The sequence below is a fragment of the Lygodium microphyllum genome, chromosome 7 (assembly GCF_053477565.2).
Source record: "Lygodium microphyllum isolate KBCC chromosome 7, Lygodium_microphyllum_v1.1.10, whole genome shotgun sequence".
Lineage (NCBI taxonomy): Eukaryota > Viridiplantae > Streptophyta > Polypodiopsida > Schizaeales > Lygodiaceae > Lygodium > Lygodium microphyllum.
The window spans coordinates 126,424,915-126,452,648 of record NC_141141.1 but is presented as its reverse complement, the minus strand read 5'-3'; the positions used below and the strand labels follow the sequence as shown (position 1 = coordinate 126,452,648).

The window sequence follows — 27,734 nt, the reverse complement described above, 5'->3', positions numbered from 1 at the left end:
CTCTTCAAATAGGTCCACCCTAGGTCAGCAGTCCTTCAATGCTCTGATACCATGTGAGAGTGAAGCAATGCAGAAGTGAATGACCATGGCATAGAGTAAACACAGAGAGAAGAGAGAGAGAGACAGACAGACAGACAGACAGTGAAACGTAGAAAATCTACATTGTAGAATGTTGTATAAGGATGCAGAATTATACGCAGGTGCAGAGAGAATATCTGCATATGTCTCCGCCTTGAGGACCTCGATCTCCGTCAACCTCGAGTGCTGTCTCCGTCACTAGCAGGCTCAAATCTGTCAGATACAAGTGAGTAAGTCTGCTGGAAACTCAGCCTTAAAAAGGCTGAAAAGAATGCCTGAAAATGCCCAAAATAGGCAGGTTAGTCGCATTTAATGCAGCCAACTACAGTCGGGGACTGCAATCGGACAGTCCGATTGCTGCCAAATGGCAAACTGCCACATGGCACTACTGACATGGCACTGCTGACGTGGCAAGAGATGACTCTCAACACTTGGATATTGGTGGATCACTCTCTGATCATCTGAATCTTTAGGACCAAGCTAAAGGCTGATGATACTTAAGATAAATACAAGGCTCACCTTGTAGTGCAAGGTTTCAAGCAAAAGCACGCCATTGACTATGAGAAAACCTTCGCATGCACTTCTTGGTTGACATCATTTCGTCTATTGGTTGTGCTCGCCACTCACCATGGTTGGCCAATCTATCACATGGACATCAAAAGTGCCTTTCTAAACGGTTATTTGGAGGAAGAAGCCTATGTGGAGCAGTCTTCTGGTTTTTTTCCAGTGACAGAACTAATAAGATATTTTGCTTGTGAAAAGCTTTTTATAGACTGAAGCAAGCACTGAGGCCTTGGTACCATAGGATGGACGAGTTCTTACAGGCTCATGGATACCATTCTACCCCCTATGATTCAAATCTATATGTGTGCACTGCTAGCACGGGGGTCAGCTATATCCTAGTATACATTGATGATATATTACTCACTGGCTTAGATTCTGCAACTATAGCAAAAATTAAGGTACAGTTTTGCTCTATATTCCAGATAACCAACTTAGATTTGTAGTCTTATTTCTTGGAAATGGAGATTGTTAGATCGGAGAGAATTATCTTTCTATCACAATAGAAGTACATCCTACAACTGGTGAAACAGTATTACACTGATCGGACACTACATGTGGCCACACCTCTAGATCCCATTGTCTATCTGCACAAGAATACCTTGGGTCGGCCTTTTGATGCCCATACCTATTGTTTCATTGTAGGAAAATTACTCTGGTTGATTCATACTAGGCCAAATCTTGTATACTCAGTTAGTTTGCTTAGTTCGTATTTTAATGCATCTAGAATGTCTCAGTGGATTGCTTGTCTTCGTGTATTATGATATCTAAGGTATACCTATAATTATGGACTAACTTATGGTCATGGTTTATACTTTCAAGGATACACTAATTTTGATTGGACGGAAGATCCTGCACCCGACGATCCCATAGTGGCTACTCTACACCTTGGGAACGACACCCATCTCTTGGGCTAGATGTAAGCAAGAGATGGTGGCAACTAAGACGTAGTATTGGGCTCTCTTTGATGGTACTACAGAGACCATCTATCTGAGGAACTTGCTGGCCGCACTACAGTTTCCTTGCGAGTTGCCTACAATTGTCTACTACGACAACCAAAGTACCATTACCCTTGCAAGCAATCCTATCATCACCTCTCAAACATGGCACGTGGTAGTTTACTACCACTTTACCAAAGAGCAGGTAGAGCTAGGCACCATTTGCCAAGAGTTTGTACCATCCACTGACAATTTTGCAAATATTTTGACCAAGGTAGTCAGCAAGCCAATTCTATAGTATCTTTTAACCCAGATCGGCTTGGATACACCCTCCTCTACTTCAAATTGACGGGGTTACTTCTCCTTCCTGTTTGAGAGGGGACAGTTTTCTTCACTTAATAGTGATAGTTTTTTTCACCTTTAGACATTTATTTATTATGTATTGTACATTACTAACATTTGCAACTTCATCCGCACTGTCACAATAACATGATTGTAAAAGGGCTTGGACCGTTCTCTTATGAGGACATTGTCCAAGTGGCACCGATGTACCGCATTCTACATGAGCATGAATACTTGTATCTTCCTTTGCATTAACCCATACCTTGGCATTCTATTCATCTAAACATGCATTTGTGCGCATTTATCCTTTTCAATCACCCTTGGAGTGATCAACTCCGAATCTACTATACTTATGGTATTGCACATGGCAGTCTCCAAAGGCATTTTTTTCCTATGCTTGCATAACTTTGCCAATCTTACTTCCTTACCCGTCGTAGTGCTTTTCTCTCCACATATTCTCCATAAGATTGATACATGCACACACTCTCTTAGGAATCCCTAGGCACCTATTCTCTTTGCATGGAATTGTTTTGCTTCTTTTATGAAGGTAGTGGAGCTATCTATCCTTATTTTCCCCTACTTTGCAGCACAATGACCCAATGGGACGAACACTACTTTGAAGCCATCACTTAATGCTAAATCTTTTAAACAAATTAACCCAAAGCCCACAAAACCAAAAAAATTACCCAAAACAAAAAAAACAACAAACAAACAAAAAGTACATTGTTAATCCCATCCACCTTTGCAACACTTGGTAGATCCTGGGTAGCCGACACACACCCTTGGTCTGATACCCTGGCCTCTCTAGAGTGATCACTAGGGCTTCCTTGGTAAGACAATGATGCCCTCATTACTTAGGGATGGGATGCCTTGGGGTAACAAAAAATAAACGTCAAGGGCTTATTTCTCATGGCTTAATTTTGGGCCTGAGAGAGGATATTGAGCTAAAAATGCATTAGTCTGACTTAAACATCCCTAAAACACACTTAATTAATAAAGAAACCTTATTTAAAAAGAAACGTGATCCTAGAGAGATACTATGTCCCCAACCCTAATTTGGATGCCCCAAACTTTCTATAAATAGACATGCAGCTTACTACTCTCTCTCAATCTCATTTTTGCAAGTTTCAAGAGTTGTATCTCTACTACCCACACCCCATTTGTAGAGGACATTGCAATGAAAGCTTCCCCCATCCATCTACCACCATCTGGCACCTAATTCCAGCCTTTGCCACCTGCAGCTGTCGCTTGGTACCCTAGAGCTATCACCTACTCTAGAGGCTGCATTTACAATCTGAAGCTGCTGCCCTGACATTCTCTCTCCTCCCCAAGCTGCCTTTACTATTTGTGGTTGCTGCCCTAACTTTCTCTCTCCTCTACTTGCTGCATTTACATCCAACAGTTGTCGCCCAACTAGCCCAATTGGCAATATGAATTGCTTGGTATATGTAGAGTGACTCTTACTAAGAAACAATATGGAAAAATCATAATTCCAGTTTTCACTTTTGTCCTTCAGAGGTCTTGCTTGAATTGAGCACAACGCACTAAATCTTTACAACTGTAATAATTTCTTGCTAGTGAACTACTTATTTGTGTATGTAACTATGCTCAGCACAGTTCTCTTGCAGGTGTATACCGTTACTTAGTGATGATAAAGAGCTTTGCTCTACATATTCTTTCAGATAGCAATCAAATCTAGACAAGTTGGTAGATTCTCAATGCTACAATTACAATGCTCATGCAAATTTGTTTCATGAAGCTTATAGAAAATTGATTCAAGAAAAGTGCTCCAATCATCCATTCTAAAACAGCCAAGTGATATGCATATACTAAACTCCAAACAAAGTACAAACTCAAATTACCAAGCTTCCGTTGAAACTTCTTGCCATTCATATGCTTCCACAGAGCCTCTTCTGACTTGTTCAATAGATCTCCAGTCAGTTTGCATATTATCTTGTCCCTATAAGACCAATCACCTAATCAATACAATCAATTTTTGAGTGTGTACCACTCTCTACCTTACTCTTGTAGAAAAAAGTATGAAATGAAGAAGTGCTTGAAATACAGCTACCTTACAAGCTTTCATGTGATGCAGATATAAGGGTTTAGTTGTTTAGTTTTACGTAGTTCATATGATGGCCAAAATATTATAATACACGACACACTATATAGAAAAGGCAACATATATCAATACACATAGATTATTGAACATTGACCTATACGATTTTTTATACGAGTAATCATCAATCAAATACATTAATTGACTTATATGATGATTGTATATAAGTAATCATCAATCAAATATATTACTACTTTTAGGAGTTGGCTAATGTAATCCACTTTTTTACCAATGACTGCCTTTTGCTGAAACCTTATAATATAAAACTCACTCTGCAATACAACCAATGGCATAAACTGGACACAGCCCTTCCTTTATGACACAAAAAATACATAAGCATGTCTCTTACATATGTCTTAACAAATCAGAAAGGAAAAACGTGAGCATGCACAAGCCTATATGATTGGAAAGCTCTAGACGATGGCACAAAAGCATTCAATGAACCTATAGCAGACATGAATTGTCAGTTACAATGGCACCAAAAATGAAGCCACTGATGAACAAGCAGACTCGCCCAAGATGAGAGCAATGATGAGAAAGCAAATATACTAGGGACTTTGGGTCATGACTCCCAATCCAAAAGTCATCTAAAGAATAAGCACAATGTCAATCATACTTAAACCCTAATCATAGAAAATGGAAATAGCAAAATCTGCCTGTCATGAACAGCCCAATAGAAAGCACACCAAGAGGATGGATTTCCCACCTTCAACCAGACCCTCAAAGGGTCCCCCCATGTGAGAACAAAAGGAGCAAAACATTGTTTGCTATCCAAACCTCCCATCATGGACCTAAATGTCAAACCAACTCCAAGATTTGAACTGTCAAACTATGTCAATACAAGCAAAAGGCCTCCCACAAGGTTCAATGCTTCATATGAATGTATGGCATGTTGAGAAACCACTTCTTTAGTTTACACACTTCATTTAAGATTCACACTAGCGGCCCCCAAAAAGCATTGGTGTCCTCATTTTGGTCAATTTTTCAATGGGCGCCGACTCATTGGTGCGCTACCCTAGACAACTTGTGCCTATAAATAGGCCGTCACTTCATTCATTCGCCATACCACTTTAGTCAACCTTCACCCCTCTTCCTCCATCACCCCGACACTCTTCTCTCTCCACTCCATTGTTGCCCATACCCCTATTGAAGGACATCATAGTTCATGGTCACCCTCCCTCTTCTCCTTCAATCGCCCTGTTCCATCATCATCAAGTCTACGTTTGGAGGTCTTTTGCAGCTGGCGACCTTCCTACCTTGTTGGCAGCATCCCCCCCATCATATGGTGTCAGTCTTCTATAGTTGGTGACAGCCTCCACCCATTAGGTGTCATCTGTATCTTGTGTTTGGTAGCATGGACGTATTTTCCATACCTGGCGACATCATTGCTGCCTAGCAACACTTCTACAACTTGCATTTGCTGATCAAGGGCATCAAGCGTCAACTCTCCCCATCCAAGCATCAACCTCCACTAGTTGACATCATCATCCACCATTGTGTTTGGCACTCACTCAAGAGGCATCTAGCATTTGCATTTTGCATCCTAGCCTACTTCCCAGCATCTAAGGACTACGGTCTGCTCCCTTGACAACTCGTAATCATCTTCCTCATCTTTGACAGCCTCAAATAGCTGTGGTTCACTCCCTCGACAACTATCCTTCACCTTCCAACGATTACTTCAATAGCCCATTGCCCAAAGGACTGCATTTCGCTTCCTTCACTGTGCGAATTTCCACAAGTGCTGCCACCTATTTCAGATAGGATAATGCAGTCATCTTTTGAGCTTCGGCTCCATGGTATCACATTTTCTTCTCATAACATGATTCAATACATCATCACCACATTCTTCTTGTGTTTCTGAGTTTCTCTTCTCTCCCAATGTTTGCCATACACACTCTTGTTTCTCCCCACAAACCCTACTCTCTCTCTACACCATCGCACGTCGTGACATGGTATCAAAGTGTAGGAGATCAGAGAGCTAAAGATCCTATTCATCAGAGAAGGCAAAGACAAGTTGCAAGTTCGACATCATCTACTAATTTCCCCCTTCACTTTCATTGCATCAACGGAAGACAAAGATACCCTTCTCTTCCTCTCCCACCCACCCTCCATTTTACAGGTTGACACTCTGGTGCTATGACTTCTCCACAAGCAAATGGACACTCTGGTGCTATGACTTCTCCACAAGCAAATGGACGAACCACCACGGGTGCCCATCTTCCAACATTATCAGACCTCCCCCCAATGCTTACCAACATGAACCTTTGCTCCCTACACCACCGAAGTATGTGTGTCTTCCCCTAGGCACTTGTTGTGCCACCTCTCCCTTCTGGGCCATAGAGTTTATTCCACATCGGAGGATTGTCCAATGCCATGGCTTCCTCACAACAATTGCAATGCGCTACGAAGGTTGCTTCTGCTTCTTCTAGGGTTTCAAGAATGCCACCTCGACAACCCACATTTCTACAATATGCTCCACTAAGAGCCAATGATTGTTCGCTACTGTCTACTCATCAATCCACTCCTTCAAGAGACCTTCCATTACTTCGGTTCCATAGTCCACTCCATTCAGAGACACCGATTGTTGCCCACCCTCAACTACTCAAGTTCGAGATGTTAGAGAGTCGTCGCTCGAACAGGCAGGACACGTGGCAGGTTGTCACAGGCGCCACATGGCAAGCAATCAGTCAATCGCCACATGGCATGCAGTCGGACTGCACCAATTGACCAGCAATCAGCTGCATTAAATGCAACCGACCTGCATTATTTTGGGCATTATTTTCAGCCTATTTATTATGTTTCTAGCAACCTCTATCAGTTCTTTGCACAGATTGCAGGCTGCAAATCGTGGAGATTGCCCTCAAAACTGATAGAGACTAAGATCTTTGAGGTGGAGAAATCTTTGAGGTGGAGACATACACATATATGCTCTATGCACTCATGTATAATTCTGCATCCTTATACAGCATTCTTCATAGCAGATTTCCTGTGTTTCACCGTCTCTCTCTCTCTCTCTCTCTCTCTCTCTCTCTCTCTCTCTCTCTTCACTCTTTGTCTTGGTCATTCGCTTCCAAATTGCTTCACTCTGACATGGTATCAAAGCATTGAAGGACTAACCTAGGGTGGACCCATATAAAGAGGAGATTTCAGCGCGACACAAGGCTGCATTTTCAGCATTCAAGTGCGAGCAAGTGGGCTACACATCAGAACAAGGCTGATGCAAGCATGAGTGTGCAAGAAAGGAGAAGATTTGCTGAAGCTGCTTGCTAGTTTTTGCTGTTATAGAAGGAAGAAGGTTGCGTTTTGGGCCTTCAAGTGCAGATTTTACCTTTTCATCGCCTCAGGCGGGTGAAGAAGGAGCAAGACGAGCAAACCATAGCCTTAGCAAGCTGTATTTTCAGTCAAAGGGGTGCTCTTTGTGTTTTGTGCAAGCATTGTAGGTGAAGATGTCTTCTGAGGCCGAGACAAAGTTTTAGGCCGTCATGGGTTGGAAAGTGACCATCTTATTGGCTCTTCCATCAAATCAAAAGCTCGATGGTGAGAATTACCGCATCTAGCGGGTCATAATGCTTGCCATTCTAGAGTCCTATGATTTGGCGAAGCTTGTTACGGAGGCTATTCATCGTCCTTCTTCTTCACAAGACGAGTCTAGACTCTCTTCCAATGAAAAGTTAGAGTTGGCAAAGGCTCAAGCACATTGGGATAAACTCAATGCTCGCATTCGCCCGTTTTTATCTCTCTCATATACTACAACTGTTCTCTCTTATATTGAGCATTTGACGGTGGCTCGAGAGATATGGCTGAATCTTGATCAAATGTATAATCGGATGACCGTCATGAAGTGAGTTTCTTTGAAAGTACAAATGCAGACCATGAGTATCAACAAGTCATCTTCTATGCGGGGACATATCAACAAGCTAAGGCAACTTCAAATGCACGTTCAAGACACAAGGAAGGTGATCACTTCTGAAGATATGGTGATAGCTCTTCTTGCATAGCTATTGCCCTACTTCAATGGTTTTTATTCCGCCTTGATTGCTTCAGGGGGGTCTGAGACTCTTTGGTGGGAAGAGTTGGTTCCTATGATCTTGGACCGAGAGGAGCAACTGAAAGAAACCAATGCTTCGAAATTTGAGGCCTTGGTTGGTCAGTCCTCCCAAAATAAAGTGATGGCCCAAAAGATGGAGGAAAAATCTAAGAAGGACAAAGACAAGAAGTCTACTTGTCACATTTGTGGCAAAACAGGTCACTGGAAGAAGGATTGCCCCCAACAAGGAGAAGAAGGAGAAATCTTCAAACAATTCAGAAGCAGTGGCTACTCCCTCATCAATTGCTTTCCTCCACTTAGAGGTGGTTGAGGATTCAACCCTAATGGCTTTTGATATTGCGTTGACGGCCCCATACACTCAGGAATGGATTGTTGACAATGGTGTCTCCTGGCACATGACTCCTTCAGCAGGTATTGCTCATTTGAGGCCTTCGCTTGGCCAGATTCTCATTGGTGACAGTTCGTTTAGTCCTGTACAAGGACGGGGCAACATGCATCTTATTCCAAATGGACGTGGTGGTGCCCATACATCCGAGGTCCTTTGTGTGCCGGCTTTGGGGTACCATCTACTTTCGGTGCACAAGATTTGTGCCCTAGGCCTTTTGGTCAAATTTGATGTGGATTCTTTTCGGATCCTTGATCGAGAATCGAGACAAGTTCTTTCTTCACGTTATGAGGAGAATGGAGTCTACAAGTTGCGGTCTTCTTCTGCCTTGACTTCTCTTCTTCTTGCCGCACAAACACAGTCCAAGGTTTGGCATACTCAATTTGGTCACCTCAATTATGATTGCCTTCGAAAGGCGTCAAAAGGACAGCTTCTTCAAGGTTTGCTGAATATTGTGGTGTGCCAGTAGCCTTGTGTATTTTACATCCGCGGGAAGCACACTCATGATGTTGTTCCCAGCAAGGCTTCGAGGCAGTCTTCAGCCCCTTGGAGCTTGTTTCTACTGATCTTTGTGGACGATGAGGATGGAGTCCCTTAGAGGGGCTTGTATTTCATGCTAATTGTGGATGATCACAGTAGGATGACATGGGCTTATTTCTTGAAGCTAAAGTCAGAGGCTTTCTCCAATTTTAAAAATTGGTTGCTCTTTGAGGAGAAACGATCGGGTCAGAAGCTAAAGACCTTATGATCAGATAAGGGCAAAGAATTTGTTTCTAATGAGTTTGCTCGTTTTTATGCAAATCATGGTATTCACCAGGAGTTTGCCAATACAAACACCCCTCACGAGAATGGCATCTTGGAGCAGAAGAATCGCAATGTGATCGAGATGGCCCGTACTATGATGGAGCATTGTTAAACACCTCAGTGTCTATGGGCTGAGGCTGTGGCTACCGCAGTTCACATCCGTAATTGTTCCCCTACTTCTGTTGTTGTTGGTACGACTCCATATGAGGCATACTTTGGGACCAAGCCAGATGTTTCTTATTTCAAGATGGGTGTGATGTCTATGTTCACATCCTAAAAACACAAGGTGACAAATTTGAAGCAGTGACTCTTCTTCGGAGCTTAGTTCCCAGCCACTAGATTCGCCGATTGCTCCCCGCCATGAATGGACCTTCCAAAAACTTCAACAGATGGAGAGTGACGAGGCGAGATTTGACCTCCTCCTCGTTGGGCTCGTGACACTCTTCGTGATGCAAGGATTGAGGGGATCCCTGAGGAGTGGCAACCATCAAATGGCCCGTACTGTTCTCAAAGAAACCAAGTCCACCACACTGAGCTTGTTTACACTAATTACTGTTTAATGACTCGTGTCATGCAAGATCAGGAACCCACTTCCATGAAGGAGGCTTTACAGCATGATCATTGGCGGAAAGCAACCGTGCAAGAGCTAGAGTCGATTGAGCGGAATGGCACTTGGTATCTCATGCCAAAGCCTCTTCATAAGAAGATCATTGGAGTCAAATGGGTCTTCAAGACCAAGTATTGCAGTGATGGCACATTCGACGAGCACAAGGCCCGCCTTGTTGCTAAAGGTTTTGTACAATGCCCAAGCATTGATTTCCATGATACTTTTGCCCCTACAGCTTGGATGGCCATTATTCACGTAGTTCTTGCCCTGGCTAGCCACAGGAGATGGCCGGTTTATCAACTGGATGTGAAGTTTGCCTTCTTAAATGGAGAGTTGAAGGAGGAGATCTATGTTGAGGAGCCTCCAGGCTTCTATTCTTCTAATGGTAAGATGTACAGGTTATGGAAGGCTCTCTATGGCCTTAACCAAGCTCCTCGTGCTTGGAATGAGAAAACTGACTTGTTCTTCCAGGAGAAATTAGGGTATCGGCGTTCCAAAGCCGACCCCTAGCTGTATGTACGCACCTCAGGTGGAGGTCCTATGTTTTTTGTCCTTTATGTGGACAACTTGATTATGACAAGTAACCATACTCAAATGGTCAAGCAAACGAAGGCAGCACTTCATGAGACGTTTGAGATTATAGACATGGGACTTCTTCACTTCTTTCTAGGTCATGAGATCTATCAAACTCCGAGGGGAATTTTTATTTCCCAACAGTGGTATGTACAAGAACTCTTGGCTATGTGTGAGATGAAGGGATGCAAGTCTCTTACAACTCCTATGGACCCGAATTGAAAGGCTACAACTCATTCCAATTCTCTCTTGGCGAATGCCACCCGTTATAGGCAGTTGGTTGGTTCCTTGATCTGGCTTCTTAATACCCGTGCTGAGTTATGTTATGCTATAGGTGTGTTAGCCGGGTTCATGAGTAACCCAAAGTGGTGCATTGGTTTATAAAGTCAAATGCAACTCAGATGGCTCACTTCAGAGATACAAAGCTAAGTTAGTTGTGAAGGGTTATGCTTGACAATAGTATGGTTGGACTATGAAGAGAAATTTAGTCATATCACAAAGATGGAAACTATATGAACTATCATTGCATTAGTTGCATCCAAGGGTTGGAACTTATATCAAATGGACGTAAAGAATGCTTTTGTGAATGATGATTTGATGGAAAAAGTTTACATGGATTCGCCAGAAGGATATGTACAACTTGAATACCCGTCTTATGTTTGCATACTAAAGAAAGTATTATATGGATTGAAACACACACCATGGGCATGGAATGCAAAAATCGGCTCATACTTACAAAGTCTTGGATTTCAAGTTGGCAAAGCAGATCATAGCTTGTTTACCAAGAAGACAGAGAAAGGCTATGTGATTTTGGTATAGTATGTAGATGATTTGGTCATTACAAGTGATGATTCACAGGGGATTGATGAGATCGAGTCTATGTTGCAAAAAACGTTTCAAATCAAAGATTTGGGAGGGCTGAAATTTTTCCTTGGTATTGAAGTCATACGGACACCTCCCCACAAAAGAAGTGAGAGTGTGATCAATGAGGTGGCTATAAATAGCCAACACCCTCCAAATCTGGCCGACTGTTGTAGGAGACCCTTAATTTGGCCAACTGCAATAAATGCCCAAAAATGACTGCATTCGATGCAGTTTTGACTTCAGTAAATAAATGGAGAAAATAATAACAAAATAATAACCAATAGTTGTGGAGCAGTCTAACATTGACTAGAGGTGGAAACCTCTTGGCAGATTAGGGAAATGCACAAGAAATGTACCTCAAATGGGAGAAATACACAATAAACTGTCAGAGCTCCCATGTCTCTATCAGACTCTGACAAGAGCTCACAAGCAAGAGATGACAGCCTGACATGACTAAAGTAGGTAGGCTAACAAATGAATGAAGTGACAGCCTATTTCTAAGCATAAATTGTTTAGGATGTTGCATCACTAAGCGGGTGCCCATTGAAAAAGTGACCAAAATGAGGACACCATCCCTTTCTTGGGACTGTCAATGTGAAACCCTAAATGAAGTGTGAAAATTGAAGAAGTGGTTTCTTAACACCCCCTCTCAAGCCCAAAAAGGGACGAAGAAAGAGGAGCGCAAAGAGATATGAAGATATAGAGGATCTTGGAGATCTAAGATTTCCATCTGAAAGGTAACTTTTCCATCTAAAAGGTAACTTGTAGTAAGGAACAATAGATGGGATGAATTGTAGAACTTGGATCCATCTCGGGGGAGAAGCCATTAGCTCTGTAACTCCACCAAGTCGCGATGGCTAAAGCTCCAGGGCTCCAATCTAAGTGGTCTTTGAAGATCTTGGGTATCAACAAGAGAAATGACTATGTGAAGATAGCCATCCCCAAAGAGTAAATGGTGGGGAGGAACTTCATGATGGGTAGGTGCTCCCTTTGAGGGTAGAGAGACGCAGGGGCCCCCTTTGAAGCCGAAGAAGTAGGAGCTCTCTCTTAGGGCAAAAAGGATACCTCCTCCTTTGAATCCCCCTCTATGAGAGATGGGGAATCTAAAAACTCATGGATCATGGGCTTTGAATCAGCTGATGACAAAGAAAGTGTATCGGTTGTGTTGAAGAAGGTATTTGGGGTGTTGAAGATGTCGAAGAACTCTAAGAGGTGGCCTCTTGCGCCAAAGTGAAGCAATGCGGAAGCGAATGACCAAGACAAAGAGTGAACAGAGAGAGAAGAGAGACAATGAAATGCAGAAAATCTGTAGTGAAGAATGCTATATAAGGATGCAGAATTATACACAGGTGTAGAGAGAATATGTGTATGTCTCCACCTCGAAGATCTTAGTCTCCGTCAGCCCCGAGGGCAGTCTCCACAGTTTGCAGCTTGAAATCTATGAAAGAAACTCATAGAGGCTGCTGAAAATAATGCCCAAAATAATGCAGCTCGGCTGCAATTAATGCAGCTAACTGTTGGCCGACTAGTGCAGCTCGACTGCATGCCACGTGGGGATTGGCCAATAGCCTGCCGTGTGGCGGCTGCGACAACCTGCCACGTGTCCTACCTATTTGGGAGATGACTCTCTAACACCCCCTCTCAGATCCTAGACACAGTAGAAGGCTAAGGGATCTAAAGTGTTGTCGAAGTAAAGCCTGGGAAAGCCCCTTGGTAAACAAGTATGCAAGATTGTCCTTTGTCTTCCAATAGACCGGGGAAATGGTCTCATCCAAAATCTTCTCCCGAATGAAATGGTATTGGATCTCAATATGCTTCGTATGAGCATGAAACACAAGATTCTTGGCCAAGGCAATGCAACTCTCATTGTCGCATTGTAGAACAGTAGGACTTGTTTACGAGCAGCCAAGCTCCTCCAAAAGCCTGCGAAGCCACATTGTCTCACAAGTAGTAGAAGATGCCGCCCGATACTTTGCCTTAGTCGAAGAGAGGGCAATCGTAGGTTGCTTCTTGTTGCTCCATGAAATAGCACCAACACCCAAGATAAAACAATAACCTGTGGTGGACCTCCGATGATCCACATCACCAGCCCAATCTATATCACTCCAACCTGTAAGGACCAAGTCCGTAGCACTTGTACCAACAAGATATAGATCCCAAAATCAAGAGTTCCGTGTAGGAACCACAAAATCCTTCAAGCAGCCTGCACGTTATCTTCAGCACACTCCTCTCCAACACTCTCCGTCATTAGTGCTACCTTCATCATCTAAGCCTGATCTGGTGCCTCACTGAAGCTCCGGGCTACATGCAAGGACTGATCCATCCTCATCATTGTATTCAACATTCTTCTTCAGTCAGTGCAATATTTCTTCCTTCATCTTTTGTTTCCTTCTCTCTCTCTTTTTGTCCTCGTGTTTCTTCTTCCGCCACGCACTCTTACATCATTCATCACACTACTTCAGCCATTGTTCACCCCTCTTCCTCCGTCACTCCGATACTCCTCTCACTCCACTCCACTACTGCCCATACCCCTACTAGAGGACATCCAAGTCGTGGTCACCCTTCCTCTTCTCCTTCAAGCGCCAATGCCATGTTCCCTCATCATCAGGTCTATGTTGGAGGTCTTCCACAGTTGGCAACCTTCCCCCTTGGCGGCGACATCTCCCCCATCATATGACATCAGTCTTCAACAGTTGGCAACAACCTCCACCCATCAAGCATCATCCGTATCTTGCATTTCGCAGCCTAGAGGTAATTCCTATACTTGGTGACATCACTGCTACCTAGTGGCACTTCTGCAACTTGCTTTTGCTAATCAGGGGCATCATGCGTCAGCTTTCCTCACCCAAGCATCAGTCTCCACCAACTAATGTCATCATCCACCATTGTGTTTGGCAATCAAGAGACATCCGGCATGTGTGTTTTCCATCTAATCAAGAGACATCTAGCATGTGTGTTTACCATCTTGGCCCACTTTCCGACATTTGAGGACTGCGGTTCACTCCCTCAACAATCAATGATCAACTCCCTCATCTCCAACAACATCAAAGGACTCTGGTTTGCTCAATAGCTATCCTTTACCTTCTCCTAATTACTTCGATACCCACTACTCGAAGGATTGCATTTCGCTCCCTTCACCATGCATTCCCACATGTGCTATGCCTAATTCAGGCAGGACAATGTAGTCATTTTCTGAGCATCAGTTCCACTGTATCAGCTTTTCTTCTCATAGAATGATTCAATGCATCATCACCATTTTTTTCTTATGTGTTTCTATGTTTCCCTTCTCTCTCAAGGTTTGCATATATACATTGTGTCTCTCCCTGCAAACCCTATTGTCGCTATGCACTGTTGCACATCTTGACATAGCAAGCGTCAACATGTCCTACCATTGCCCTCTCACAATCATCCCTCTTTGGCCCGAGCACCTTTCTACAACTATAGAGCATGAATATCCCTACTCTGCTCCAAAACATGCAATGGGGCAACGTAGTTGCCGTCATCGAGAAGATCAAGGAATGTTGGAACTCACATACACAAACCCATCAAGCACTAGTCTAGCCTAGCCAAGTCATAGGAGAAGTTGAATTCCCTCCATAACACAAAACCACTATCCGAGTCGGTCCAAAGATCAAGAATCAAAGTAGCAACCATCTATCCATCAAATAAACAAAACGGCCATACCACCAACAAACACAATGATCCTCTTTATCAATCACTATTGTCAAACGATCAACATGATCACCATAAAGGAAACATGACATTGTCTCATCTTGATAGCAAAGAGATGGAACCACCAAAGCCACCGAAAAGCGGCCACAAATAGAACTCAATGAAGCACACCAAACACCACCATTCTCCAATGAAGTCTCTAGGAGCACTAGAGATGCAGAATGAACCAAAGAATCTCAAAACATGGCCGAAGAAAAAGATGAATATGAAGAACCCTAAAGCTACGAAACAAAGACGAAGTTGTCAGTAAATTAGTCAGTCCATGTGTGAGTCTAATCGAGTTTTATAAGGCTATGCATTTCTTTTTCAAGATGGATCAATGGTGGACACCACTATTTTGCCCTGTTTTATGGACAATTGATCATTTTGGCCAACCAACTTTATTTTTTATCCCAAATGTTGACTAGCCACTGATCTGATCTTTGCTTTTTGGCTATTTATACCCAAGCTCCCTCCTCCTTAGATTAATTGTTAACATATTTTGTTATTTGTAGGTCCTATTACATAGAGGGAGCTGATGTTGATACTCTATCAGGAGGATGTGAATTTTTTAACTTAATGCTCTATGGATACTTAAGTTGGGACACTTAAGTTGTGCACATGTGAGGTGCAAATGTGAGATTAAGTTAAAATATGTAACGCGGATAATCCTAGCCTTTGCAATGGAGAACATTGGTAGAAATTGTGATGGATAGGTGCCAGTGGAGTGCCTAAGTCACATCTTGGTCAAGCATATTAAATTTCCCTTTAGAGATGACTTTTGATGTCGTGGTGTTTAGAGATTTAAAATGACTTATTAATGTTCCAAACTAAGGTTTGTGGAAAGTTTCAACACTTTCAAGTTCAAAGAATTCAAAAATTTTAAATTGAGGTTGGATAGCCTTCAATGATATTTTTATGAGGGTAGAGCCAAAGGGCTAGGAAACTCGTTTTACATGGGTGGAAATGGTGTTTTGCCAAATGTCAAGTTTGGATTAGTTTTGGGTTGCATGCAAATGTATCTTCCATGTCGGCCTATTTTTCTCCAATTCTAGGATGTTTGAGACTCGAGGCCATGAAATTTTGATCCTTTGCTCAGCATTTGATTAAGTGTTAATCAAATGTACATTTCACAATGACAAGCCAAGGACCTTAAGAAGTCAGTAGTCAAAGGCAAAAGTTGTAATAAGTTATCTTTGACAAGTACTAGGTGGTACCTAGCATCATATTTTGGCCTAAAAGATTTTATTAGCTGTTAATATTAGTGATGACATTAGAAACTGAGCGACAATTAGTTACCTAATGGCAATTCAAGAGCTAGAAAATGCTAAGGAATACTTGGATGACAAATTGGTCTGGTCAATATAATTGTTGACTAGTTTTTATTCTTAACACTTAAATTGATTTTCAAAATTAATGTTTTGAAATTTGACTTAATTGGGCTAAAAATTATTGAAAAATGCAATTAGAAGGCTACCACTTGGCAAAACTTTCTCATGCAAGTGAGAGAAAGGCTATATGAGGCTAGTGGAGTCTCATTCCAACATTATGGAGGTTGGGAGAGAAAGAGAGAGAGAGAGAGAGATGTTGCTGCAATTTTCCAACCATTAGCTAATCAGGAGGCCATTGAAGGCAAGTGGCAACCCCTATATGTGAAGATATGCTAGGATTTGCACTAAGAAAACATAGAATGTAAGAACATGACTAAAACACAATAACTCAAATAGTAACACAGTAAATGCAAAACGCAAAATGCAAAAATACAAACACAATTAGAGAGAGAAGAGAAACATGAAATGAATGCAATAAATAAATGAGAGAAAGTAAAGTATGCTTAAGGGCAAAGCAATGAATGATGTTAGAGGGTGATGTCTACCAAAGATCGATACTAAGTGTTGTAACCACAATCAAGCTGTAGAAGTGTTGAATACTGAATGACAGCAAGCTAGTCACCAAAATGCAGCAGTTGGAGGCTGCCAATTGGTAAACGCAGTAGTGTACCACCAAGAAAGAACTGGAAACTAATCGCCCAAGGCTGAAATCAATCAGATGACAATAGGAAGAGAGGAGGAGAGTGTACTGATGCAAGGCAAACTGAACAGCTGCAAAATACAGGCTGAAAACAGGTGACAGCAATGAAATGGGCCTGCATTGTCAAAACACCAGCTGCCTGATGTTATACAGAGTGCAATTCAGTAGAGCGACAACTAAAAACTATCAACACAAGCTGTATGGGGTGTTTTGGGGCTGTTTTAAAGAGCTAATCAATTGGTAATACATTGTTAGCTCAACATCTCCTCTCAAGCCCAAAACTCGAGCCAAGAAGAGATTGAAAGAAAAGCTTAAGCCCATTTTTAGACCAAGGCATGCCAACCCAAAGCATGCCAGGGCATTGAACAAAAGGTGCACATCAACTGCCTAGTGTCCTACCAAGACTATAGAGGCAATGGTTATCTCACCAAGAGAGCTCAAGTGATCGACAAAGGGTGCTCGTTGGCTGCCCAATGGCCTACCAAGAACTACAAAGGAGAATGGAACCACATGGAACTCCCCCCTCCCCTCCTCCCCCCCCCTCCCCCCTTCTCCACCAGCGAGAATAGATATGGTTTGCGGCCTGTCAAGTAACTATGCCCCAAGGAGAGAGCGAAAAGGGATGATTAGATCCAACACATCACAAAACAAACAAGCTATCCCAACCACTGGAGGGTGGCAATGACGAGGAAAAGAGGTGAAGAAGTAAAGTGATGTGGTGATAAGGAACAATTGATGGACACAACTCAAGATCCACCTAGGTGTGCTCTGTACAATGAGATGCATATAGTAGTGTGCTACATGGATAGTGTCCCTCATGGGAAAATTGTTCACTTGCCCAAGTGACCTATTACAAAGATGATGATGATTATGTAATGCAAAGGAGAGGTACAACAAGGAAGGAAGGTTGATGTTGAAGACAAGTGCCGAGTGCCAAAACCTATAGAATACCAAGAACGAGTAGAAAAGAATTTCTACTATCAAACCCTAATTTACAGCAAAATTTGAAATTTACAAGTCACCTAGGAAGAGTACTCAAAAATTAGGGCCTGGCACTTTGAAATTTCGTAGCTGAAACTTGGGGATTCCAACAAATTTCAAGGGGCCAACTAGCCAACATTAAGTTTGGGGCAAAATTTGTCATCCAAGGAGCAGATTGAAGGCCAATCCCCAAGCACAAACCAAGGGGCAAATTGGTTTTAAGACTTGCCACTTGCTATGGACAGCAAGGTGTAGTGAAGATTGAAGGAGATCAAGTTAGATCTTAGTGTACTTCAACCTTTAGCACTACAAGTCAAAGAAATACTGCAATGGATGCAAGTTTTAGGGCCAATTAAGAACCCAATGTCCAAGATTAAGTGGTAACATTTGCAATTTCAATTTATGTGAATTTTATGCTTGCTTTAATTAGTGCTTAATCAGGTTACTTACTACCCTATCTAAGAAGGAAGGCATGTTTCATTGGGGGTAGATCTAAGGGTGGAGAACTCAGTTGTGAGTAGGGAGACAACTGCTAAAACTCCATGACAGCAATGCAATCTGATCTAGAGCAAATTCAAGGTTCATAAACAACACAAAACCATAAAAACGAGGTCATTGATAGTTGTGGGTGCAAAAGTTAGGGTCTTAAACAACAACAAGACCCTGACACCCAGTAGGTGATCTGATTTTCTCTCTCTAAAACACAGAGGGGTAGCTACTACAACACTTTCTTGGCATTAGATTGAAGGTTTCTCTCCCCTTTGTCATCCCTCTCCCTCATCTCAACAAATCTGAAGCTATTCAACACTATTTGCTGAATTTAAACTTGATTGTGGCTACAATTAGGTTTTCTCAACCACCTCAAAGTGTATGCCCAACAAAAGCCCAAAGATTAAAGCAACTACTAGAAATGAAGTATTTACAATAGATCTAGTGAAGATTGGACACCCACGTTGAAATTGACCAACATGCAAGTATAGTAGTTTCAATTTGTGCCCAAATTGTGTCAAAATAAAGGGGCAAATTGGACCTTGATGTAGCTAGTCATAAAGCCAAATGTATCGAAATTTGTAGAGAAATCAATCTATATATCAATGTTTCGTAGGAATACAAGTTAAAGACCATAAGAGTTGCCAATTTTGGGGCCAATCGAGTAACAATTATCCAAGATTTTTGTGATAAAGTTTTATTTCACATTTATAAATTTATTTACTTGCTGTAATAAGTGTTAAATCATATTACCTGGTACCCTTTTTGAGAAGAAAGGCTGAGTCTCAGCTCCCTCAATTGGTGATTCACTATTGTATTTGACCGTCTCATGCCTTGCCATATGGATTCCATTTCCCAAGCATTCTTTTGAGTTCTTTGTTGCTTTTTACTATTGCAGGTTGTCAAAAGATGACGTACTAGCGAGACAATAGGGTTGGCAGGGAGGAACACGGAGTGAACTCCGCAAACATGGAGAAGAGAAGAGGAGAGAGAAGAAACTCTGATGAATGGAATGATGAAGTTCCGAATCATGGAGTGAATGTGATACAAGGGAACAAGGGTGCCGTAGCACAAGGAAAATGATAAACACAGCCACGAACCACGAACCGCAATGTCCTCCTGAAGAGATATGAGGGTAGTGGAGAGGCTGGAGCGAAGAGGTGACGGACTGAATGAATCAGCCGTAGTGAATGAATGAGAGTAGCCTATAAATAGGCACAGTCAGTCCAGGATGGCGCCCCTTTTTGGGATTGCAAACCCTAAACACAAAAACGCAAACTGTGGGTGAAGGGTGAAGGGTTTCTCAACACCCCCTCTCATGCCCAAAAAGAGAAACAAGAGGAGTGATGTGAAGATGCAATGCTTATGCAGCAGGTGCCACTTGGACAATGTCCCTCGTGGGGAAATTGTTCACTTGCCCAAGCGCCCTAGTACAAAGATGATGAAAACATGCAATGCATAGGAGGAATGTGGGACTTTGTGTGGTGCCGAGAACCATAAGGATATGCCCATACTCGATCTCGGAAGGTGGCTCCATGCTAACCAAGTGACCAAGGCAAGAAGAGAAGAGGAGAAAGAAGATGTAGAGGATCCCTAAAATCCAAGATTTCCACCGGAAAGGGAACCTACAGTAAAGAACAATAGACAGAGTGAACTGAGAACCCGAAACCCAACCTCGGGAGAGAAGCCACCAGCTCCGTGCATCCATGCTGGAAGGAATATGAAGGCCTCGTCACCAAGTCGTAGCTGAACCTCCGAGGTCCCGATCTAGGTGGTACCTGAAGATCCTGGGTATCAGTAGAAAAGATGACTGGTCGAAGACAGCCATCCCAAGAAAGTAGAGGATGGGTGAAGAACTTCATGTGGAGTAGGTTCCCCCTCTGAGGTGGGAGGTGGAGGGGCCCCCGCTAAAGTCGAAGAGAAATAGATGCCCCCTCTAAGAGCAAAGAAATAGCATCCCCCTCTAAATCCCCCTCTAAAGTAGATAGGGAATCCAAAAACTCATGGATCATGGACTTTGAAATGTCTAATGACGAAGGAAGTGCCGTCGATCATGCCGAAGAAGGTATCTGGGGTGCCAAAGAGCTCCCAAATGTAGCCTCTCGAACCTGAGTAGTAGAGGTTGGGAAAGGATGGGGCTCAGAATGAGCAAGAGGTGGGCAACAGGCGCTATCTCTTAGTGGAGCAGATTGGGTAGCCGAAGAAAAGGAAGGAGTCGAGCAACCACTATCTCTCGAAGGAGCAAATTGACGAGGAGACAGTATTAAACAATCATTGTCTCTCGATGGAGCGGACGGCAGATCCGTAGGTCATGGAAGCCACTGTACTTGAAAATAAGTGGGAGAAGACTGCCGCTGACACTATGACAATCTCGAGGAGGTTGTAGCGCCAATCGATCCTCCATGTGCTCAAAAGGACTTAGTGCGCATCGGATGTGTCTTATTGCCTTGAGCATAGTACTCTGAAACCCGATGCAGAATGATCTCTCTAGCCCAGAAAGGAGAGGTAGCACAAGGAGTGTCTGGTGGAAGACGCATATACTCCGGGGGTTGGGGAGCAAAGGTTGAAGTCGGCAAGCATCGGTGGTGTGTCTAGTGATTCCACAATAGGAGCACCCAATAGTCTGCTCATCTATTGGTAAAGAAGCCATGGATACCGATGTGCCTTGCTGAAGAAGGAAGAGGTGGAAAAGCATAACCACAAACCCTGAACCGCAATGTCCGCCTCAAGGGGTGTGAGGGCAATGCAAAGCACAAACTGCAATGTCCGTCTCAAGGGGTGGGAGGGTAGTGGAAGGGCTAAAAGTGAGCTGCGAGTGGGAGGAGGATGCGAACAACAGTAAGAGGTTGCAACCAGTAGAAAAACGCAGATGAGGAGAGAGAAATACTAAAAACATAGACGGCAGGTGAGAGAAAAACTAAAAACGAAGGCAACATAAGAGAAATACTAAAAACGCAAGCAGGACAGCTTGCAAGAGAGAAAGACTAAAAACGCAGGCAACAAGAGAGAGAAAGACTAAAAACGCAAGCAGCAGGACTGTGATGACGTGGCAGGCTATACGGCAGCAAGCCTGCACAGGAACAGCAGTTGTCTGGCTGGAATCAACTCCAAACAGTGTGAAGAGTACTAGAAATCAAGCGCCAACTAATGGAGACAGCAATGGACAGCTTCGGCTAAGTTATCCACCGCGAACGGGGTGTGGGCAGCAATCTGAAACACCTGGAAACTGCAAAAACGAGATTTTGATGGAGTGGAAGAAGAAGAGAAGTAAAAGCCGAACCCACCACCGGTCTTTGCCTTCACTGGAGTAAAGGATCTTTGCCGCTGTTTGAGCAAATCCAGCTCTGATACCATGTCAAAAGATGACATACCAACGAGAGAGTAGGGTTGGCGGGAAGGAACACGGAGTGAACTTGGCAAACATGGAGAAGAGAAGAGAAGAAAGAAAAAACTTTGATGAATGGAATGATAAAGTTTTAAATCATGGAGTGAATGTGATACAAGGGAACAAGGGTGCTGTAGCACAAGGAAGATGATGGAGACAGCCACGAACCACGAACCGCAATGTCCTCCTGAAGGAGTGTGAGGGTAGTAGAGAGGCTGGAGAGAAGAGGTGACAGAGTGAATGAATTAGCCGCAGTGAATAAATGAGAGAGTGGCCTATAAATAGGCACTGTCAGTCTAAGATGGCGCCCCTTTTTGGGACTGCAAACCCTAAACGCAAAACGCAAAACGCAAAAACGCAAACTGCGGATGAAGAGTGAAGGGTTTCTCAACACAGGTCTACCAATTGCTATTGTTGATTATTTTGTTTGGTACGACCATTTTTGAACTCTCTTGCACCCACTTCTGAATCCTTGCCCTCGATCTTCAATGTTTTGACTCATTCACCTTTACGGTTTCACTTTTTGAATCCTCTAGCAAGCTGGGTGACATCATTTTCAGGCTCAATACTTGCCCTTGATATTCAGCTAGTTGCTTTGGCTAATTTTGACCTGATTTTCTTTATGTGCAACAATGGTTTCTTTTTTCAGCTTATCTACTCACTGCTTGTAAACACTAGACAAGGGATATGTATATATATAAACAACTTACAAATGGGGGGCCAAGGTGGGGTGGGGGGAAGGGAAGGGAGGGATGATTGCCGACCTATGCCATACTAATTGGGGAGGGAGGTATCCCTAAATCTATTTTAAAATTTTTGATTGGGAGGGATTCCTCACGGTCTGTCAAAGAGAGAGAGAGAGAGAGAGGTGTTAATGTGAGATAGAGGGTGCGGTGGCGAGAGGATAAAAGCGAGATCCTCATCTAGAGAGAAACTCGAGGTGGTCTCTCCTAAGAATAAACTTCTCGATCCATGTGGCATCCTCTTTGGGAAAGTCTTTCCACTAAATAAGGTACTCCTAGAGAGTTACGATTCCTAAGAGGCTTTTCCTTGATCTCTAGGATTTTATCAAGTTGAACTTTCTAAGAGGTTTCCTTGATACTTTCTCCAAATAGCACCTCCTTGCTCCTCAACTAATGATAAACTTCATGGTATTAATTGCCTAACCAAGAGCACTATTCTAAAAGCATGGTTTGAGCAAAAGCGATTATAGTACGAAATCCATACCACAATACCTAAGATGTACCATGCAAACCACACAGATGAATGGCACATGGTGACGAAAAGTACCTCCAATCTCCTAGCTCCAAGTGGATGCGATCCAATACAACAAGAATCAATTAAAAGCACAGTATATATGAGCTTAAGGACAAGACCCAAGACAAATGAGCTAGCCATACATGGGCTGCCCAACTACCCATCAAGACACGCAATACAAAGCCCAGTAGATCGTTTAGCACCCATGAAATGCACACTGCTAACATGTACTACTTCTATTCATGCTTTGACATCTAAATTCCATGGCCGATATTTCATTCTCTAAGTTCAAGTGGTCTTTGTGTAGTCATCAATGCTTTCTTTTGTTTTCCTTGCTATATCTTTCTCACATGGTACCAAATAACCAAGACCCTTAGTCCCACTGCTTTGTCTATCTCCTATGACTACTAGTGTAGGTCTAATACAAGCCAATTGACTGCTTCAAAGGCTAGGAAACTTTGGGTTTTTGCTATTGTTCCAACTCGGTCAATGTGGGTGAATCACGTCCTTGCTGCACAACTTTATCCAACTGCTAGTCGACTTATTTCTGCCACTGTTGTATGCTACCAACGATGTGTTTAGATCAGCAACACCTGCATTCTCTTCTCAATTGCAATCAACTTGCTTCTCTAAGCAATCTCAATCTGACTTACACCTTTTCTAGCTTGGGTTTTCAACCGGTGGTAACTTTGACCTTATTTTCACTTGAGAGGGAGCTTGTGTGCATTGCTTGTTGTGCCTAGCCACCACACTCCCTTCACATTATTTTGCTTCCTCTTGTTTATCTATTGAGCTGTTTGTTTTTAGCTTGAACAGTTGCACCTCTAACTATGGGCTTATTAATCATAAGTGCCCCAAGACACGTATACTCTCTCAAACCCTTACTTAGGTTCTTTCTCATTTCAACCATACAATGGCTCATCCATGCACTAGCACTTATAGTAAACTTAAAAGGCCCTAACAATCTAACTCAAAGTGCAATTACGAAAGCTTGGTTTGTGCACAAGCAACAACAATATCTCATCTCAAGATCAACTCCTCGTCCCTAATGACCCTCTCCTCTTCCTTCTACTTAGGACGAAGACAATTTTGAGAAAGCAATCCCAAAATGGGGCATAAATAATGCTAAAGGATACTTTCTTTGATACAATTCAAAGAAAGTCCTACAACAATCACCCATTCTTTCTTCAATTCAAAGTTCCTTTCTATTCACCCCAAATTTCTTTAGTCGATTTCATCCATCAATAATCCATTTTAGGCTGCCACCAAATGCCAGATATGTCAATACTTCAAGAGTTGTGCCACTCTTTTTTAATGCATTATGGAGGCTTTTTCGTCAAATTCAAGGGATAGTAAACCCTAGTAACAAAAGAGCACTCCAAGCTTCCAAAAATTTGAGATGTTTTCAATCTCCATGTAGTGACAATGGTGTCTCAATGCACACTTAGATGAGCTAGATAAATCACCTCTTTCCCAAATTAGGTGATTTAACAAACCGTGTCCAATTATGATCGTCAACACAATCCAACTTTTTGGACCTTGGTCAAATTCTCAAGAGGCACTCTTGCATGCAATTCACAACAATAACTTTTGGAACTATTGCATGTACGGCAATACCTTTTCAAAGTTCCTCCTTTAAGTGCCATTTCCTTCATACCAATTAAAGCTTTTTGTATTCAAACTTAAGGGCAGGTATATATGCTGCCTTTGTCATATGACACTGCACATAAACGCCGTCTTAGTACTTACAATGACCCCAAGTTGAAGCCACACTGGCCTTCAAACCACATTTCTTACCTTAACTTTGTGCGTCACCCTTGTTGTTCATAATATTACGGAGCACCCTTGAATCGCACTAATAGTTGAGGCTACATTTCGGCATGATCATTTATATTCAATGATTCCTAAGCAAATAGTCTGAATATTGAATAGAATAAAACATACCAATTATCTGGACACGGAGTGGTTAGGCCTAAGAGGTGCAATCTCTCTCTCTCTCTCTCTCTCTCTCTCTCTCTCTCTCTCTCTCTCTCTCTCTCTCTCTCTCTCTCTCTCTCTCTCTCTCTCTCACACACACACATTCATTCATTCATTCATTCATATATAACATCAAACTATTAACACAGGTAGCATACTTGAAAGTAGGACTCTGCTCGAACACATTAAGAGGAGGCTTTCGCTGGCGGAGGCACAAATCGAACAGGGCACGGCGGCATTTCTTGCTGCTGCCGTACCAGAGTTTGTCAGCAGCTAGCATCTCATGCCCTGTCTCCACACATCGAACCCTTCCGGAGCCGGGCAAGTCCTCGAAATGGACTTCGCCGAGAAAGCTCTCCATAAAGAGCGCTCATACAACACAGAGAGAGAGAGAGAGAGAGAGAGAGAGAGAGGGGGCGGAGGGGGCGGGGGGAACGGAGGAAGGAAGGAAGGAGGGAGAAAGACCTAGAAGAAGAGCTTTTAACCAGAGTTCACTACGTTGCAGGTATTGAACCCTTGCCAGTTGCGATCCAAACACTTAGATCGTGGATAGTGAGTCTCGTGCATACACAATCTTTATTGTGCTGTAAAATACTAGCTGGCCTGCCAATCAGCCACACTACTGCGTTTTATGAGGCCTTTTCCCTAAAGCCCTAAAACGGGACTCTTCGTAGGAGATTGTCTCATGGAGTGGCTACGATGAGGGATGATAGACAGTGTCCGAGGGTTTTCTCCCATGGCTAACAATGTTTTTCTTGGAACAACCAATATCTATTGAGCTGAGGTAGGACTATGAGGACTTGGATTTCCATGTCTTAAATTTGGAGACAATTGTCTCATTGTGAAGCTAGATTCGATAGCATAAGGGTGCAATCTAAAGGCACATGATATCTTATGGCCATCCAATATGCAACACAGGAGATGTCATGCCATCTACGTGACTAACTTGTGTTGATCGTGATGGAATATGGGGATAACATCAACGATTTCGATGCATGTGCTTTTAAATCATGGGAATAAGGTTTAAGGCATGTAATACCCAAGATCTTGTTGATGAGGGTTTAGATTTCATGGATGGGATACACATATGAAGGGGAGCTAAGGCTTTTGTTTAAGGCCTTAATATTAGGCCTTGTAAAGCCTAAAAAGTTTATTCTTTTTTGTTCTAGCTAATTTTGTCGAGCATACTCTCATGTGATTCTGTGTCTACAAGTAAAAAACTTATGAGATGTGTGTACTTATGGGACTTATCTATCATTGTTTATGCTGAATTTACTTTGTTTATGATCAATTGTCATGATGTTTTGAAGTAAGTTCACACCTTAATGCTATATGTCAAGTGACAAGGCCTTTCCTATGCAACAAGTGGACAAAGTAAATGTCCCTAGTTGACTGGAGAAGTCAATTTTGAGTGCTTGAGTCCTTTAGGGTAGCCCTACAAACTATGTTGAAAATCATGAGCTATGGACATGCACCTTCAGCGGACAAAATAGGGTAGAAAACTTATGCTTTTTTAAAATGGATGTATATGCAATACAAGAATTGAACCAAAGCTCTATTGCGATAAATACATACTACGATCGGGTTTCTTCTATTTCTTGTGTTCATGTTACTTCTTGCCTTCATCTTCTGTTGAATTTCTACCAAAGGCCATTGCCCTATCCAAGATTAAGATCAATGAAGACCCATTCTCTCTTGGTCATTTCCTTAATTATAAAATATGTGTAAAGAAGAGAGGGGAGATGTGAATGTATATGTAGTGTGATATCTCATATGCATGCGTGATTGAACTATTAGCATTGTGATGATATTATAAAAAAGATAAGCACATAAGATTAATCTAGTAATGTAAATAAGTTGAGAGAGAACTAATAATTCATTTTTTGTGTGTGTGTGTGTGTGTGTGTGTGTGATGATAAATGACAGAGTTGGGGGTGAAAAAGACAAAGAGAGAGAGTGTGTGAAAGAGGTTGTTATTCAGAAAGGAGGAGAGGGAAATGGATGTTGTGAATCCCCAACATGTGTGTGTGTGTAAGAGAGAGAGAGAGAGAGAGAGAGAGAGAGAGAGAGAGAGAGAGAGAGGAATGTGTAAGTGTATCTGGTTTTGATTATGTGTGTACAATAGAAGTACTAATACATCATGATGTAATTATAACATATATACGAATAATTGAGAGAGGGGAGATGTGAATGTATACGGAGTGTGATATCACTTGTGTATGTGTAATTCAACCACTAACATTGTGATAATATTACAAAAAAATCACACGAGCTTAATGTAGTGATGTAAAGCAATTAAGGAGAGAGAACTACTAATGTGTTGTTAGAGAGAGAGAGAGAGAGAGAGGAGAATCAATTGTGGTTCTGATGAGGAGGAGGAGAGTAAGATGTGGTGGAGTGAGATGTTAGTGGTTGGTCCCCGATATATGAGAAGAGAGAGAGAGAGAGGAGAGGAGAATTGATTGTGGCTTTAATGAGGAGGGGGGAGAGTAAGATGTGGTGGTGATGGTGGCGACGATGGCGATGGCAATGAAGAAGCAGCATTGGTGCTTGATATATGCCCAAGAGAAAAAGAGGACAAAGT

General features: G+C 42.5%; 1 protein-coding gene across 2 annotated transcripts in view; it reads right to left on the bottom strand.

Annotated features, from left to right (window-relative positions):
- Positions 1–25,684, bottom strand: part of LOC148033920 (uncharacterized) — a 42,136-nt gene extending 16,452 nt beyond the window's left edge. Inside the window, exons 1-2 of one of the 2 annotated variants that reach the window (XM_087681900.1) lie at positions 25,309–25,684; positions 3,782–3,879 (exon numbers count right to left, since the gene is read on the bottom strand). In XM_087681900.1, the coding sequence (XP_087538026.1) occupies positions 3,782–3,879; positions 25,309–25,511 (301 nt within the window). In that variant the 5' untranslated portion in view covers positions 25,512–25,684. The remainder of the gene's footprint in view (positions 1–3,781; positions 3,880–25,308) is intronic. The other variant, XM_087681899.1, reaches the window with a different exon arrangement.
- Positions 25,685–27,734: the final 2,050 nt, after the last annotated feature.